Genomic DNA, 18,021 nt, shown 5'->3' on the forward strand with positions numbered 1-18,021 from the left:
ATATAGATGCAACATAAATAAAACGTTCAGCGAACCCTACAAGTTTCAGGGAAACGTGTAAACGGAGGGCCGCCAAATTTAAGGGAAGCTCAAGAAATAGAACTAAGTGAGCTTGCACAGAGCGGAGAAGCCCCGGGAAGACACTCAGAAGGGGCGGCTGATTGACGGATGACATCACTATCCCGGCTACGGGTCAGAACGTTGGGGATCACTTCCGGGAGTGTGCCGGAAGCCGGGAATTTGAATCTGAGCGCCATTAAGAGTAACAAAAGGGACGAGGGAAGGGTTGTTGTTGAAGCGGTGGGCCCAGGCCATGAAGCCGGTTCGACGGTGAGTTGCCTACGCTGATTAAGCTGTAGAGGGCGGATACTTACATATCGCCGTATGTGGATCGGAATGATAAACGGGCGTTAGAGCGGAGCCTGAGAGGCCCAGACGCCGATATGTGGGTGGGTCGGTGCGTGAGAGAGAAGGGGGGGGGGGTGAGAGAGAAGTGGGGGGGGAGGGAGAGAGAGAGAGAGGAGTGGGCATGGATGGGAAAAGGAGGCAGAGGGAAAGAGAGACGCAAGAATAGAGAGAGAGAGTGTGATGGATGGAAGGAGGAACAGCAGACCTGGTGTGCCCAGTTAGTGTAGGAATCCGTAGCCCTGAGAGTTCGGTGTAACACACGGCGTCCGGTATACTTCTGTCCCCCCGCCCCCCAGTCCCGGTGATGACATGACGTCGGACCAGTTGTCAAACCTGTATTGCGATTCGTATAATTATTTTCAGGATTTAAGAAGAACTGAAGCCTGCCTTCTGTTTCAAAGCCAATGACGTGTCTAATTGTGTTCCTAGAGGTTGTTTAAAAACTGCGTACCCATACTAAGGGGATTTATTCCTAAATCATAGGTGACAGTCCATTCTGCGTGCTTTTCATGAATAAATAATCTGTATCTTTTCCAGTGAGTTTGTCATCGTGATTCTGGTTTACATTTTTCTTCACCTTGTGCTATTTTTCTCAGTATCAGTCACTATCCCACCATTGTTTGACCTTAAGGCATCACATCATTTGGAGTTATGGAAACAATTACAGCACGGAAACTCACCCTAACTCATCAAGGTTGACCCAGTTACCTACCGGAGCTAGTCCCATTTGCCCGTGTTACACTCATATTCCAAACCTTTACAACTCCTGTACCTGTCAAAAGTGTGGTAATCGTATCAGCCTCTACTGCTTCCGCTTACAGCACATTCCATATATGCTCACACTGTGTGGAAACAGTTTCCACTTGTGCCCCTTTTAAATATTTTCCTGTCAGTTTAAACGTACCCTCAAGTTTTGAACTTCCTTACTGTGGGGTAAAAACCGCTTATTCACTTTACCTGTTCCCTTCATGATTTTATCAATCTCTAAAACATCACCCTTATGCCTCCTATGTATACTGTTCCAATTATTGACTGTTTACAAGTATCTAAATCTTGTAGGAAGTCAATTTACCTTTGTTAAACTGGCCATGGTTGTGTTACATTTTGTTCTTTGACTCAACATTCTCTCCGTGCCCCAGTAATAACCATAAGCATTATTTCATTTTGGTGTAGATGGTTTTATATCAGCCACTGAGATTTCTGAAGTTTCCACCTAAAGTATTTGATTTGCATGCAAGGTCAAGCTTTGTCTGGAAACAACATTTTGTATGTAGATCTGTTTTCTAAAAGTTCAGAACTGCTAGTGCTATATTCTTGGGTAATTTGATTATCATAAAATGATATCATTTATCATCACAGGTTTCTTCCTACCAGTTGCCAAACCTGTATTGTATTAAATATTACAATCTTCATTCATGATAGTAAAGGAATGTTGGCCCTTGCAACAGTTGTCTTGTACTCTTGTATGAAAGGCCTTTCCTCCACCCTGAAATTTTATAAAGGTGATTTTTTTTTAAAACATCCAGGACCTGTTGTATTTTTTTTTAATATTCCACTTTAAGTTGTGGTGTTATTTGACATCAATCAGAAAATGCTAGAAATTCTCAATAGATTAGGCTGCATCTGTGGGAAGAGAAACGGTGTTTGGGGTTAAAAATCTTTTGTCAGATGTTGGTTTGCCTTCCCACAGATATGGCTTAACCTGGTGATTATTTCTGACATTTTTTGCTTTTATTTTAGATTTCCATCATTTACATTTTTTTCTAATTATTCATTCACATGTGGGCTCTCTTGTTTTTTTTTTGACATTTGTGTTCCTGAACTTGCTGTGTAATCTGCTGTTTCTAAATTATATTTTCAAATGGTTCCATTTAATATCAGAGGATGTATGCATTATGCAATCTGAAATTCTTGAATTTTTATTGTGAAAATTGCTAGCATTCATAAATACAAAAGAGAAAGTGGGTTAAATTACAGGCATGCTGAACTTAATTCAGTACTAGAAATTGGTGGTGGGAGGCTGTCCGCTGCAGACTTCCAGTTTTAAAATTTCAGATACTGTCTCTAATCACCAGCCTTGCTAATTTTGTTGCACATATCACGCAGCTTAGGTTCTTTGTGCTTCAAAATTATGCACAAACTTTTGACATAGTGAGGTAGATTTTTTTTTCCTATTACTTTTCATTGTTTTCTTGACTTGTGTATTGTGGGAATTTTCCACTTTGATCCTCATGAAGAACTAAGGGGTACCAGTCAATATTGGTTTTAAGAAAAAATGATTCTGTTATACATTCTTTCATCAATCTTTTTTATAAAGAAGCAGCTGTTTTACTTAAGAAGGTCAACACATATAGATGGTAAAATTTTTCAAAGCAGTATCAAGAAATTGCCAAAGCATTGATTGCAGTTTCTTTAAAAAAGTTTGACCCAGAAGCTGTAGTTAACAACACAATCCTCAACTTGCCTATTACTTGTATGTTGTAATCATGTTTTGATTTTCACCTTGTCTTTGCAATAATATTTTACACCATTATGTTCATTTTCTTGCTGCATTGTGGTATTACCAGATGAGCTGCAGAAAAAAATGTAGCTTTAATACCCCAGATTTTATTTTAACAGAATATTACATGGTGATTTAATGTTTATGATTTGTAGGTTTCTAATGTCTGTAGAGAGGATGCCAATTAAAGATGATGAGCTGAGAATTGTGTATTATCTTACTGTACTAGATGATTTTCTGTGGTTTACATGGAGAGTACAAAACACCTGATATTTAGACAAGGATTGTTCAAGTGCGTGAATAATTAGACCAAAGTAGTGGCATAATTTATTTTTCACTTCAGCAATAAATGTTCTGTTCTTATTGTTAGTTACTTTGATTTTGTTATTGAGTTCATGGCATAACCAGTTCTAGAGCAGGAAGTGAGAAGATCATGTTGGCTGATTTCCCAGAGGCTGAAAAAGCTGTTTAGCTAAAGAACCACAATTTCATCAGTAATATGAGGGATTAAATTTAGCAAGTTAGCTTACATTGGTGGTGTCCATCTTTAATAATAGATTTTGTAGTGGGGCCATTTCGAAGTGTGGAAAAATAAAAATTGAAACTAAAATTTTTATACTAGACATTTTAAAGGGAAGCGGAATTGAAAATGTTTAATAAGGAACTTCGATCTTAAATATTTGATTTGGTAATAATTTGCAGTGTTTCACTTGTATTGAATTACTTGAATGTTAGTTGCTTCTTGCATGATAAGCATTAAATAATCAAGATGTCTTTGGACTTTGGATTAAATTTGATCTGGAACATCACCAAGATTAGTGTGCTATTAATAGACTTTGATAAGTAATATTACGTTTCTTTGCCAGGCATAATGTTACTTATGCATGTATTTGCAAGAAAAAAGTTTGTGGACCCTTTGCAATTACCTGGTTTTCTGTATTAATTACTCTTAAAATGTATCTTCATCTAAGGCACAATAATAGACAAACACAATCTGTATAAACTAATAACATAGAAACAAATTGTACTTTCCATGGCTTTATTGAAGACATTGTTTAATCATTCACAGTCCAGGCTGGAAAAAATACGTGAACCCTAGTATTTAATAACTGGTAGAACCACATTTAGCAACAATAACCTCCACCAAATGTTTCTTGTAGCTGCTGATCAGACTTACACAACAATGAGGAGGAATTTTAGACCATTCCTCCATTCAAAACTGTTTCAGTTCACAATATTTTTGGGATACCTTGAATGAACAGTCCTCTTCAGGTCAAGCTACATCTTCTCAATTGGGTTAAGGTCTGGACTTTCACTCAGCCATTCCAAAACATCTTTTTTTAAAAAAATTATTCTGTTGTTGATTTACTCTTGTCTTTTGGATCATTGTCTTATTGCATTATCCAACTTCTATTAAGCTTCCCTAACATTCCCTCAATGATTGCAAGCTGTCCAGGCCCTGAGGCTGCAAAGCAGCCCCAAACCACGATGCTCCTTCCACTATACTTCATAGTTGAGATGAGGTATTGGTGTTGGTATGCAGTGCCCGTTTTCCTCCAAATGTAGCAGTGTGCATTTCTGCCAAAAATTTCAACTTCTGTCTCATCTGTACACAGAATATTGTCCCCAAAGCATTGTAGAACATCCAGGTGGTCTTTTGCAACCTTGAGATGTGCAGCAATGTTTTCTCTTGGTGAGCAGTGTTTCCTCCATGGTGTCTCCGTGTACAACATTCTTGTTCAGTGTTTTTCTTCTAGTGGACACATGAACAGTTTTTTTAGCTAGTTCTAGAGATACCTGCAGGTCTTTTGCTGTTACCCTTAGGTTCTTTCTCACCTCCTGCAGGACTGCATGTGTTATCTTTGCAGGACGGCCACTCCTAGGGAGAGTAGCAACGGTACTGAATTTCCTCTATTTGTAGATAATTTCTCTTACTGTGGACAAATGAACGCTCAGGTCTTTAGAAATGCTTTTGTAGCCTTTTCCTGCTTCACGCAGCTCTACAGTTCTTGGGTCCTGTGAAAGTTGTTTTGGTCAAGGCATGGTGTACATAAACAGATCTTTCTTGAGAAGAGAAGGCTCTGTCATTAATCTGACTTGGTGTGTCTTTTTTATAGGGCAGGGCAGCTCTACAACCCACACTTCCAATCTCATCGCATTGATTGGAACACCTGACTCCAAAAAACTTTTGAAAAGAGGTTCACATACTCTTTTGAACCTAGACTGTGATGTTTAAATGATGTACTCAATATTGACAAGAAGAAGTATAATTGTTTGGGTGTTATTAGGTTAGATAGATTGTGTTTATCTATTATTATGAATTAGATGAAGATCGGACCATATTTTATGAGTAATTATTGAAGAAAACCTGGTAAATGCAAGGGGTTCACAATTTTTTTTCTTGCAACTGTAACTATCCAGTAATTGGCAGATTCTGGCTTTGGAAAGTGGCACTTATGTGAAGTCCAAGTTTATTCTCAAGTTAGCTTGCACACTTTGTCAAGCAAATGTCCATAAAATAAGGCTAAATATTCAAATGAAATTACTGTGTAGTGAATATAAAATGATAAATATTTTTGTGTTGGATTCATAAATTGGATCCCCCATTTCTAAGGGCAAAGAAATCCGTGTTAAATTGTGAGCAATTCTCTTTGACATGAAGATGGCATCTGGCTGAATGTGCCATCAACAGGAAACACTCGAATGGTTAGAGTCATGGTATTCAGAGATCTATAATCTTAGCCATGGAATATCACTCTAGGAATTCCTTGGGAAAGGTTTCTTCATTGGCCATCCCCACCCCACATGACTGCTATAAGGTCAGAAGTTGCAATCTTTGTTGATGGTTGGCTGATGAATGTTCAGTGTTGTTCAGTTTGTTTTTTCATGCTGCATGTAGTTAGAGCCCAGCAGTATTCAGATGTGAGCTGATTTGTGGCAAGGAATATTCATGTCACAAGCATGTCAGCTAGTGACTATCTTTAATAACAGTGTGTCTAACTACTGACAGTCTGTTTAATTGGCATCCCATACATCAACCTTGATGTTCATTGCCTCCACTCCAGTACAGGGTGTGCCTTTACAAAATGCACACAGTTAATTGCTGAGTACTCTAACAGCTCATTTCAAACCAATGACCTCTACTACCAAGTAGACATGGTTAGCTCCACCACCTGCAGGTTCCCCTCCCAAGATCCTTCCTTGGAAATGTATCATTGGTCCTTCATTTCATGGGATGTGAATCATGAAACATCCTACCCAAAAGCATTGTGTGATTTCCTTTATTACAAAGGCTAAGTGGGCTGCTGAAGGCTGCTTGCCACCACCTTCCTGGGAAAATTAAGATTAAGTTTGCCAGTGTTGCCAAGATTATGGAAATAGGATTTTGTTTTCATAAAATACTGCTTTTGATCATTCTTCTGACTAGTATTGCGAATTTTCTTTTGGTGATCTGTTAACCTCACAGGGTATGGCAACATGGGGCACAACTGTCAAGCTAGTGTGCATTGTTTGTCCTTGGTTTTCTTTGAGAAGCTGGTAGTGAGCTGCTATATCTCTTCATGGTGCCTCTGCAGTATTACTGGGGATCATGTCTCTTAAATTTGGGTAATGATGAAGGACTGGTCTGAATTTTTCCTGTCAAGATGTTGTGAGAGTTGGAGGGAAACCTCCGAGTGGTACTGCTCCCATGCACCTGAAGTCCTTGCCCTTTTCCGAATCAAAATCAGGTTTAATATCACTGGCATGTTTTTGTGAAATTTGTTGATTTGCAGCAGCAATATATTTCAATGCATAATAATAAAAACTAAATTACAATAAGTATTTACATAATAAGTAGTGCAAAAAGAGAGAGGAAAAATAGTGAGGATATGTTCATGGTTTCATTGTCCATTCAGAAATCTGAAGGCAGAGGGGAAGAAGTTGCTCCTAAAATGTTGAGTGTGTGTCTTCAGGCTCCTGTCACCCACCTTTTTGATGATAGCAATGTGAAGAAGACATCTACGGGGTGATAGGGGTCCTTAGTGATGCATGCTGCCTTTTTGAGGCTTTGCCTTTTGAATATGTCCTGGATGCTGAGGAGGCCAGCGTCCATGATGGAGCTGGCTGAGCTTTTTCCAATCCTGTGCAACAGCCCCTCCATACCAGACGGTGATGCAACCAGTTGAAATGCTCTCCACAATACATCTGTAGAAATTTGCGAGTGCCTTTGGTGGTGACATACCAATTCTCCTCAAACTCCGAATGAAATATAGATGCCATCATGCCGCCTTTGTAATTGCATCAATATACTGGGTCCAGGATAGGTCCTCAGATGTGGACAGCCAGGAACTTGAAACTGCTCACCCTTTCCATTGCTGATCCTTCGATAAGGACTCTTGTGTGTTCCCAACTTGCCCCTCCTGAAGTCCACAGTCAATTCCTTAGTCTTACTGACATCGACTACGAGGTTGTTGCTGTGACACCTCTCAACCAGCTGGTCTGTCTCACTCCTATATGCCTCCTTGTAAAATGTCTGAAATACTGCCAACGTATTTGTGTTGTCAACAAATTTATAGATGGTTTTGAGCTGTGCCTAGACACACAATTGATGGTGTAGAGAGAGTAGAGCAGTGGGCTAAGCATGCATCCTTGAGGTGTGCCAGTGTTAATTGTCAGTGAGGAGGAGATGTTATTTCTGATCTGCGCAGACTGTGGTCTCCCTGTGAAGAAGTCAAGGATCCAGTTTCAGAGGAAGGTATAGAGGCCCAGATCTTAGAACAGAGGGTATGATTGTGTTGAACGCTGAGCTGTAGTCAATAGACAGCAGCTTGATGTAGGTGCAGGTCAACCTTCACTAATCCGACTACCTGTAATCCAGTTCCTTCAATAATCCGCACTGATTTCAAATTTTCTGTGCAACTGTAATTTCAAATTTTACGGGCCACCATACCAATCTGCTGCTCATTGTTTTGGTTGCGCTAGATCTGATCACGTGTTGGCACACTCTTGTAAGCACAGACAAGCGATTCCTGCTTGTTTTCCTGCATTTCTTAATATTTGCGTGAGACATGGCTTCCTGGCACCCGCCCATCTCACCCGCCAACGGCAGGGGAGCTGGCGCGCGCTGGGACGGTCCGCCTTCTCACCCGCCTGCCGGCAGTCGCTCACTGCCCTCCGGCGGCGCCTGGCCGGCGCTCTGTTCTCTTCTGCCTACAACCTCAGATCAGACGTGGTGACCCGCTGAATTTAAGCATATTACTAAGTGGAGGAAAAGAGACTAACAAGGATTCCTTCAGTAACTGCGAGTGCAATGTAGTCTTTGGGATAACTGCAAGTCTGTGTCCTTGCTATTGCTTAGCTCACGCTTGAGTGCTGGTAGTGGGTGCACTTTATTTTTTGCCGGTGGGGAGGCGGGATTGTTGCTCGCTGCTGTTTACGCACAGGAGGGAGGGGAGTGGGGGGGGGATCTTGGGGGTTTCAGGATGTATATTGTATACATTTCTCTGACATTAAATGAACCTTTGAATCTTTTTATATTTTAATGGTATGATGAGGCGGTTAGCTATTGCTTAATGTGATCCTTCTGTAATTTGGCATTTTCACTAATCCGGCACTTCTCAGGTCCCAATAGTGCCGGATTATAGAAGGTCAACCTGGACCTGTATTACCAAGGCTGCGTAGAGAGCCATTGAGATTGCATCTGCTGTAGACCTATTGTGGCAATGGGCAAAAAGTAGCTGGTCCAGATATCCAGATACTTGCTTAAGCAGGAATTGATGCTAGCCGTGACGAGCCACTGTAGATGTGAGTGCCACTGGGCAATAGTCGTTGAGACAGATCATCCTCAACTTCTTGGGTACTGATATGATTGTCACCGTTTTGAAGCAGGTGAGAATCTCTGACTGCAATAGTGAAAGATTGAAGATGTCCTGCACAGTTCCATCAGTTGTATGGCACGGGTTTTCCAAACCCTACTAGGTACACCATCAGGGCCAGGTGCCTTGCAAGGGTTCACCCTCTTGAAAAATGTTCTGATGTTGGCCTCCGAGACAGAGATCACAAGGTGACCGGATGCTGCAGGGATTTGCACAGAACAAGAGAGTTTTATTCTCCCTTTCAAAGTGTGCATAAAAAGCATGGTAGGTTGTGGCTTAGGAAGGTACTGTTGGAGTAACTGTTTTGGGATGTGTATATTGTAACAGCTATGTAGTTGTAGTGAAATAATCGCTAGTTTGCAGAGCAATAAAGTGGGCTGCTTTGTTCCAGATATTTTCAAACTCATTGAGAATTGTTTATTTTTTCTGTGAAGTACTGTGATATTTCATCATACTGCTGAATTTATAGGCAGTGGAAAGTTGCTGAGATGTTTCAGAGGATTTGCCACTGCCTGTCTGGCCTGGATATCTTATAGCCAGAAGATGTAAGAAGAAGATTGAGTTGAGATTGAATGACGAGTGTAAGTGATTGATGCTCTGCTTGGGCAAAGAAGAGATTTATAATTTGTCATCAGTAGTAATTTAAATGGAGATACAGTATATGTCTAACTTGGATCAATTGAAACACCCCATGATTACATTGTTTATTACTGTCTACAGGTTGGGCTTGTAACTAGGTTTTTCAACTGTAGCTAAAGAGCTAGGGAATTAATTTGGAGTTGCTGGATTGATCTTGGCTTCATGTGGGCACGGTAGCGTAGTGGTTAGCACAACGCTTTACAGTATAAGCGACACGGGTTCAATTCCTGCCACTGCCTGTAAAGATGACGTATGTTCTCCCTGTAACCTCATGGGTTTCCTTCTGGTACTCCTCTTCCTCCCCACAGTCCAAAGACCTACAGGTCATTATAAATTGTCCCATGGATTAAATCGGGGGATTGCTGGGTGGCATGGCTCAATGGGCCAGAAGGGCCTGTCCCACACTGTGTCTCAATAAATAAATAGATATCCTGCTGTTGCATTGTGCAAACACTGCTGCTTCAGCTGTTCTCTGTAACCCTTTGATAACTCCAGCCCAAAAAATTCTTGTATCAATAGATGGAACAATGTATATCTCGCATAGGACAAATCGAAAGATATGAACTAAATAAATTTGCATTAAAGTAAGTAGAAACAGACCTTTGGAACTCCCAGAAGGAACCTTGGTATGTGAGCGATGAACTTTTCAAATAACTTTGCTACAATTTGATCAATAGAATAGTGCTATTTTCAAGATTTTTTTTTGAAGAGAAACCGGGTCTGCTTTAAATAGCTAGCAATTACTCATATGTGTAAATATAAATAAATGGTTTACTGTGTTTTGCATATTAGCTGTTAAATTTGATGTCTAGTTCAGCTGTCAGCAGTTTTGTTAAACAACTAGATTTGTTGCTTTAATTGTAGACACAGTCCCATTTTTAAGAAAGGGAAAAATGTACCTTTTGAAGTATTCTAAGACTTATTTTGTTTTGGCACTTAACAACATAGCACCGACAATAAATAATTTCACAAAGGAGCCACAACAATAAAATAAAATTCCTACAATTAGAAAGATGTCCATGAATATATTGCAGCATCTTACCGGTCAATAATTATATTGATCTTTTCCTGCTGGCTTTGAGCATCGGTTTGGGAAACTATGGATAGGAAAATCCATTTATAAGATAGGATAACTTACAAAACACAACCAAAGTAGTCTAAATTGCAAATTGAGAAATTGCAGGGAAGTATCTAGATTGGTTCATCAATTTGCTCTGTCCTTTCTTTGTATAGCTGAACACATTTTAATTATTATACTTTGACTAACTGAAATTGAGCTCTGCTATTGATGTACAGTGCCTTGAAAAAGTGTTCAATCCCCACAACTATTTTCACATACTTATTTATGGAAGACTGGCAAGGAAGAAACCCTGGCTTTTCTTTTAAAAAAAAAGCATATCCTTGCCCATAAAGACTGCAAAGCATCGCTTAGAAGATTGCTGTAAAGATGTGGAAGAATGTCTTGTGGTCGCATGAGACTAAAGTAGAATTTTTTAGCCTTAACGCTCAGCTGTACATGTGGCGCTTCAGGCAGGTAACACCATCCCTGCTGTAAAGTATGGTGGAGGTAGCATCAGGCTATGGGGCTGCTTTTCAGCGGTGGGGGGGGGGGGATTGGAAATTTGGTCAGGTTTGATGGAAAGATGAATGCTGCTAAATATAGAGAGATACTGGATTAAAAGCCTGCTAGCCTCTGCCAGAGTGCTTAAATTGGAGAGGAAGTTCATCTTTCAGTAGGATGATGACCTAAAGCACACTGCCAGAGCGGCCGTAGAGTGCCTTCAAATGAAGAAAACTGATGCCCTTGACTGGCCCAGTCAAGGTCCTGACCTTAACCCAAATGGTTTTCAAGATTTCAAGATTGCCCTCCACTGCTACTCCCCAACTAACCTGAAAATTAGCCCAGCTTGAACAATTTTGCAAGGAGGAATGGGCAAATCTTGTTCCATGAAGATGTGCAGAGACTTATCCAAAAAGACTGTAATAGCTACAAGAAGTAGTTCAACTAAGTACTGAACAAAGGGAGATGAATACTTTGAACTGCTGATATTACGATTTAGTTTTTCAAGCTTTACAGTTTTCTCTGTTTTTTTTGGGGGGGGCGCTCTGCTGTGAAGAAAGGAGCATCTGATTCACAATTTTAAAAAATCTCAGTTGAATTGATCAAAATCCCTGTTGTAATACTGTTTTATGTGAACATAGGGTTGGGGGTTGAATACTTTCACAAGGCACCGCAAATAAGGAAGAGAATTCTGCTTTCTGCCAACCTTTTGAGGACTTACTGAATCAGATTCAATCTTGATTGATATTTTTTGCACTCCAGTGTTTACATTACTGCATAACCTTTAATATATTGAAGCAAAAATCCTAGTGCACTTCAAAGAAGTTAGTTCTCAAATCAGAATTTTATACTGTGCCACTTTGAAACCAGGTGACCAAAAACTTAGACAAAGAGGAAGCTTATAATATGTCAGTGAGAAGTTAAATGGGAATCTAATATATCCAACTTGGAATCAGAGTAGACGAGGTCCATGCCAGTGTTTACAATCTTAGAAATCTCATCATTCTTCATCTAACCCTATTAGAATAACCTATAGGGTCATAAGATACAGGAGCAGAATTCGGCCATTTGGCCTATATCGTCTGCTCTGCCATTTCATCACGACTGATCCAATTTTCATCACAGCCCCAATCTACTGTCTTTTCCCCATATCCCTTCATGCCCAATCAAGAATTTATCAACCTCTGCCTTAAATATACATAAAGACTTGGCCTCCACAGCTGCCTGTGGTGAAGAATTCCACAGATTTACCACTTCTATTGAAGGAATTCCTCAACTCTATTCTAAAAGGATGCTCCTCTATTCTGAGGCTGTGTCCTCTAATCTTAGACTCTCCCACCTTGGGAAACATCCTATCCACATCCACTTTATCAAGGCTTTTCACCATTCGATAGGTTTCAATGAGGTCACCCCTCATTCTGAATTCTACTGAATATAGGCCCAGAGCCATCAAACGCTCTTCATATGACAAGCCATTCGATCCTGGAGTCATTTTTATGAACCTTTGAACCCTCTCCAGTCTCAGCACAACCTGTCTAATGTAAGGGACCCAGAACTGTGCACAATACTGTAAATGAGGCCTCACCAGTGCTTTATAAAGTTCCAACATTACATCCTTGCTTTTATATTCTAGTCCTCTTGCAATTAATGCTTACATTGCATTTGCCTTCCTCACCACAGATTCAACCTGCAAATTAACCTTTAGGAAATCTTGCACAAGGACTCCCGAGTACCCTTGCACCTCAGTTTTTTTTTATATTTCTCTATTTAGAAAATAGTCTACACTTTTCTTTCTTCTACCAAAGTGCATGACCATATACTTTCTGACACTGTTTTCGATCTGCCATTTCTTTGCCCATTCTCCTAATATGTCAAGACCTTTTGTAGCCTCCCCTCCACCCATCTTCATATCATCTGCAAATTTTTCAATAAAACCATCAATTCCATTGTCCAAATCTTTGAAATATAATGTAAAAAGAATCTGACCCAACACAGACTGCTGTGGAACATCACTAGTCACCAGCAGCCAGCCAGAAAAGGCTCCCCTTAGTCCCACTGCTTGTCTCCTGTCAATCAGCCACTGCTTTATCAATGCTAGAATCTTTCCTGTGTACCATGGGCTCGTAGCTTGTTAAGCAACATTGTGTGTAGGGTCTTGTCAAAGGCCTTCTGAAAACCCAAGTACACAACATCAAGCGATTCTCCTTTATCTATCCTGCTTGTTATTTCTTCAAAGAATTCCAACAGATTTGTCAGGCAGGATTTGCCCTTGAGGAAACCATGCTGACTGTGGCCTATTTTATCCTGTGCGCCAAGTACCCTGAGACCTCATCCTAAATGATCAATTCCAGTATCTTCCCAACCACTGAGATCAGACAAACTGGCCTACAGTTTCCTTTCTTCTACCTCTCTCCCTTGAAGAGTGGAGTGACATTGCAATTTTCCAGTCTTCCAGAACCATTCCAGAATCTACTGTTTCTTGAAAGATCATTACTAATGCCTCCACAATCCTTCAGCCACCTCTTATAGAACTCTGTTTTGTACATTATCTAGACTAGGTGACTTATCTACATTAAGTTCTTTCAGTTTCCCAAGAATCATTTCTCTAGTTATGGTAACCTGATGCACTTCATGCGCTCGACACCTGGAACTTCTGCCATACTGCTCGTGTCTTCCATAGTGAAGACTGATGCAGAACACTATTCAGTTCGTCTGCCATTTCGTTGTCCCCCATTACTACCTCCCCAGCATCATTTTCCAGCAGTCTGATATCCACTCTCACCTCTTTTTTACACTTTAAAAAAGAAATTTGGTATCCTCTTTAATATTATTGACTAGCTTTTTTTTGTATTCCATCTTTACTTTAATGCCTTTTTATTTGCCTTCTGTTGGTTTTTAAAATCTTTCCAATCCTCTAACGTTCCTCTAATTTTTGCTCCGTTATATGCTCTCTCTTTGGCTTATGTGCTGGCTGTGAGTTTTCTTGTTAGCCATGGTCGTGTCATTCTACTTTATCACTTTTTTATGTCCCTCTCTTCTTAGAGGTTTTTATTCAGGTAGGTGTATAATCTTTATTTTGTCGATTCATAATTATTTATATCTTTTTTTTTATCTAGGAAGATTTCTAAATCCAGAACTACATTTAACTATGTTACAAAGGCAGAACAGCAGCAGCAGCTGATACAAAATCCTCGTGAGTATTGCTGATATTGAACCTACTATCTTCATTTTTTTATTTCTATCTCAAAATTGATAGGTAGTATTGGAAATCATCAAATAGTTGGAGCAATATCTTTAAGCCTTGAGGTTCTTAAGTGGCCTTCATAGAGGAGGAGTTTTTCCATAAATGTATTTTCAATGATCAGGTTAAGATATGATAAATTGGTTCAGTTACTGGTGATACAAAGCTGAGTGGGAAACTAAGTTTCAGACCTCGGGTGCTGTAGAGCTGAGTTAAGTGAGTGAACAAAGATCTGGCGGTGAGAATATGCTGTGGGACACTCTGGAGAGTATTTTTATGTTGGCATGAAAAATGAAGCACAAAATCTAAATGATAGGGGAATTCAAAATCTGAGAGGGATAGGGTGTCCTGGATGATTGCTTTCCAAAAGACTATTACGCAGATACAGGTATCCCCCGCTTTATGAAAGTTCGCTTTACGCCACTTCGCTTTTACGAAAGACCTACATTAGTACCTGTTTTCGCTAACCGAAAGAAATCTGAAGAGGATTTTCGCTTTTATGAAAAAAGGCGAAACGCGAAAATAGCGTTCAGCGTTTGTTTTGCAGTGAGCCATTATAGAGGTAGCGCGTACCCGGAGCAGAGCGGAGCGGAGCGCAGCGCCCCGAGCGGAGCGGAGCGCAGCGCCCCGAGCGGAGCGGAGCGCAGCGCCCCGAGCGGAGCTGAGCGCAGCGCCCCGAGCTGAGCGCAGCGCCCCGAGTGGAGCGGAGCAGAGCTGAGCGCAGCGCCCCGAGCGGAGCGGAGCGCCCCGAGCAGAGAGGAGCGGATCTGAATGCAGCGCCCCGAGCGGAGCTGAGCTGAGCGCAGCGCAGCGCCCCGAGCGGAGCAGAGCTGAGCGCAGTGCCCCGAGAGGAGCGGAGCTGAGCGCCCCAAGCAGCGAGACGTAATTAAGTGTTTCAATCGTGGTGAACAAAATAAAGACATTGTGCATGCGTTGAATTTGCCTCTGTTATTTCTACTTCATAAAGGCTTTGTATTTATCATATCATTCCTGCTTCTACTACATGTTAGTGTTATTTTAGGTATTATGTGTTATTTGGTTTGATTTGGTAGGTTATTTTTGGGTCTTGGAATGCTCAAAAATTTTTCCCATATAAGTTAATGGTAATTGCTTCTTCGCTTTACGCCATTTCGGCTTACGAAAGGTTTCATAGGAATGCTCTACTTTCGGATAGTGGGGGAAACCTGTATAGCAAGTATTAGGAAATGTATTAAATGTGATGAGAATTACTCGTGGAATTTAATACAAAAGTTGGCGGGTTATCTTTCAGTTACAGTTGATCAGTTAATTAGGCCATCAGTTAATCAGGGTAGCCACATATTTGGGACAACTCCTAAAGAACAAAATCTAATCAAGAAAATAGCCAGGGTTCTCTTCATTTATTTGGGACACTGTGCCACTTAATTAGGACAGGAGACTGTTGCCGAGCGATTTTTAACCTGCGTCAGTCACGGACACTTTTGAGGCAGTTAAACATGACAACATTCTTAGAGCGAGTAGTTTTTAAATAGTGTCAGCTTCATGTGTTTGTGTTCAAAAAGTAGTGATTTTTGTCACTGATAGTTCGTGAGAAATAAATAGTAAGAAAGTTCAGAACTGTCTTGCTCACTGAGGTTTCAGGCATTCAGTCTTGGAGATGTCAGAACCGGCTGAGAGTGAAAATTTCACTACTTCGAGTTAAGTAATATACTGAATTTGTAGGCATTGACAATCATCTTGAATGCTACAAAGAAAGTGAAGATTTGGAGGATGTAATCTTCAAAAGGATTGTATGAAGGCAGTCCATTATCTGCACTAGGTGATTGCACTGATTTTGTTCACTTACAGTCAGTCAAAAGAACATGGCAGTTACACTGGATGAATTTCTCCATCGAGAACTACTGGGAACTAAGACACTGTTTTATAGCACTATAGTAGTATTGATAAGTGTTCTAATTTGTTTTGTATTTCATTTAAATACATAATTTATTCATTTTTTAAAATACTTTTAAAACTATTTTCATGAAACTTTGGCTAATTAGAGCAGCCGCTTAATTGGTTCAAAATGTACAGGTCCTGATGTTTCCCAGTTGACTGGAATCCACTGTATATAGAACATCAGTGAAATTATATTTATAGGACAGTACAGTATTTAAGAAAGAACACTAATATTCTGGAAGGTGCTTAGTGGAGACTTACTAGCCAAAAACCTGGAGTATTCTTATGAAAGAAGTTTGATTAGGCTGGGGGTTGTATCTACTGGAGTTTAGAAGAGTACAAAGGGATTTTGTTGAAACATATAAACTTGAGTGGTTTTGACATGGGCAACTTGGAGAGGATGTTTTCTCAAGGGAGGATTTCTACTAAGGTTTTTTTTGAGAGAGTTAGAGGCTACTTATTTGAAACATGGGTGAAGCAAGCAATCCTTTTGGAGTTTTGAGACTTGGAGCTCTTCTCTAAGGTACTGCGGAATTATAGTGTTTGATTATTAAGGCAGAGATTTTTTATGAAAGGTTTGTGTAAATAGAGGAATGTAGAGTTAAGATTTCTGTTGGGTCAGCTTGTGATCTTACTGAATTATGGAGTCGGCTTGAAAGGCTAAGAATACAGTTTCTGCTAATTCATATGTCTCAAATGTTGATTAGCAAAATTGAGGCCTATGGGTTTAGTAACTGGTAACTTGATAATTCAAAGCAATTCATAAGAGTTATTCAGCATGCTAACAGCCTTTTGTCCCAAATTGTCCACACTGACCAAGATGCCAATCTATGCTGTTCCTATTTACATACATTTGGAGCTGCTTTCATCTAGTCAAGTGGAGAGCATCTCCTCGCGCTCTGGACTTGTTCCTTCTAGATAGTGGAAAGTCTTCGACCAGAAGTGATTCACTGAACTGTTTTCAGCCCATGAGCTGAATTTCTAGGGATGGTATTTATTGATAGGTTCAGTTGTAATTTTGGAAGTGATGATCACGAATTTATGATATTGAAACAGATGTTAGTAATGTCACTAAATTTGAAGGGTTGTTGACTCTTGTTTGAGAAATGCATATGTGCAATTTCATTTGCAATTTTCATTTGGACTATTTCAGTTATTTTCTCATCTGTTTTCTCTTTGGGATTGTTTGAGAAAAGTTGTATTGTTATTGCTTTGAACCAGTGGCGAGAAACTAAAGTACTGTTCAGATTCACCTGTATCTTTACTTCCTCATTGATTAGATCATTTCTATATTGTTTGTTGTAAATGCTGTGAAAATATTTGAATGTGATAAGTATCAAAAGCTGTCTAACCCAGCATAAGGAAGTAAAATAACGCAGATGTTGGAATAAGCCATAAGTAACAGTAGACATGTGACCCCCTGTGTTGGCTCTTACCTGATCTGCACTTCATTTTCATTTTCCTACCTATTCCCCATAACTTTAAACTTCTATAAAGCAACAATCTGCCTTTTGTCCTTTAATATATTCAATGGTTGAGTCTCAACAACAACTGTGGATAGAGTATTAAAAAGATTCTTGAACCTCCAAAAAAAGAAATTCTTCAGTTTTATTCCATAAACTCTCCTCAATTGAAATTGAATTGCTGCTTGGAAAAAGTTAGCTAGAAAAATAAAGCCGGAATAGTGAAAATCTTCCAAAGTGATTTTTCTGACGCAGATTTGTTCTTTTCATTTGAAACATTTTCAGTCATTAATTTACACTGTTTTAACTCAGATAATTGAGGATTTATTTTTTTGTAGCCTGTGCATTTTGTCGACGGAATGATGACTGCCCAGAAAAGTATGGCGAGAAGAAGACCTGTGATGGTGGGATAACTGTGCATTACTACTGCTTAGTAG

At 39.9% G+C, this 18,021-nt stretch overlaps 1 protein-coding gene across 4 annotated transcripts in view; it reads left to right on the top strand.

Moving 5' to 3' along the window:
- Positions 1-211: 211 nt before the first annotated feature.
- The window catches only part of g2e3 (G2/M-phase specific E3 ubiquitin protein ligase), an 80,461-nt gene continuing 62,651 nt past the window's right edge, over positions 212-18,021 (top strand). For 2 of the 4 annotated variants that reach the window (XM_072267186.1, XM_072267200.1), the window contains exon 1: positions 14,080-14,156. Coding sequence is in view for 1 of the 4 variants with exons in the window: in XM_072267185.1 (XP_072123286.1) it covers positions 314-330; positions 14,080-14,156; positions 17,923-18,017 (189 nt within the window). In the remaining 3 variants the exon portion in view is untranslated. Of the gene's footprint in view, positions 331-14,079; positions 14,157-17,922; positions 18,018-18,021 lie in introns of those variants that run through there. The other 2 variants (XM_072267185.1, XM_072267192.1) reach the window with 2 other exon arrangements.

Source organism: Mobula birostris, chromosome 1 (assembly GCF_030028105.1).
Source record: "Mobula birostris isolate sMobBir1 chromosome 1, sMobBir1.hap1, whole genome shotgun sequence".
NCBI lineage: Eukaryota > Metazoa > Chordata > Chondrichthyes > Myliobatiformes > Myliobatidae > Mobula > Mobula birostris.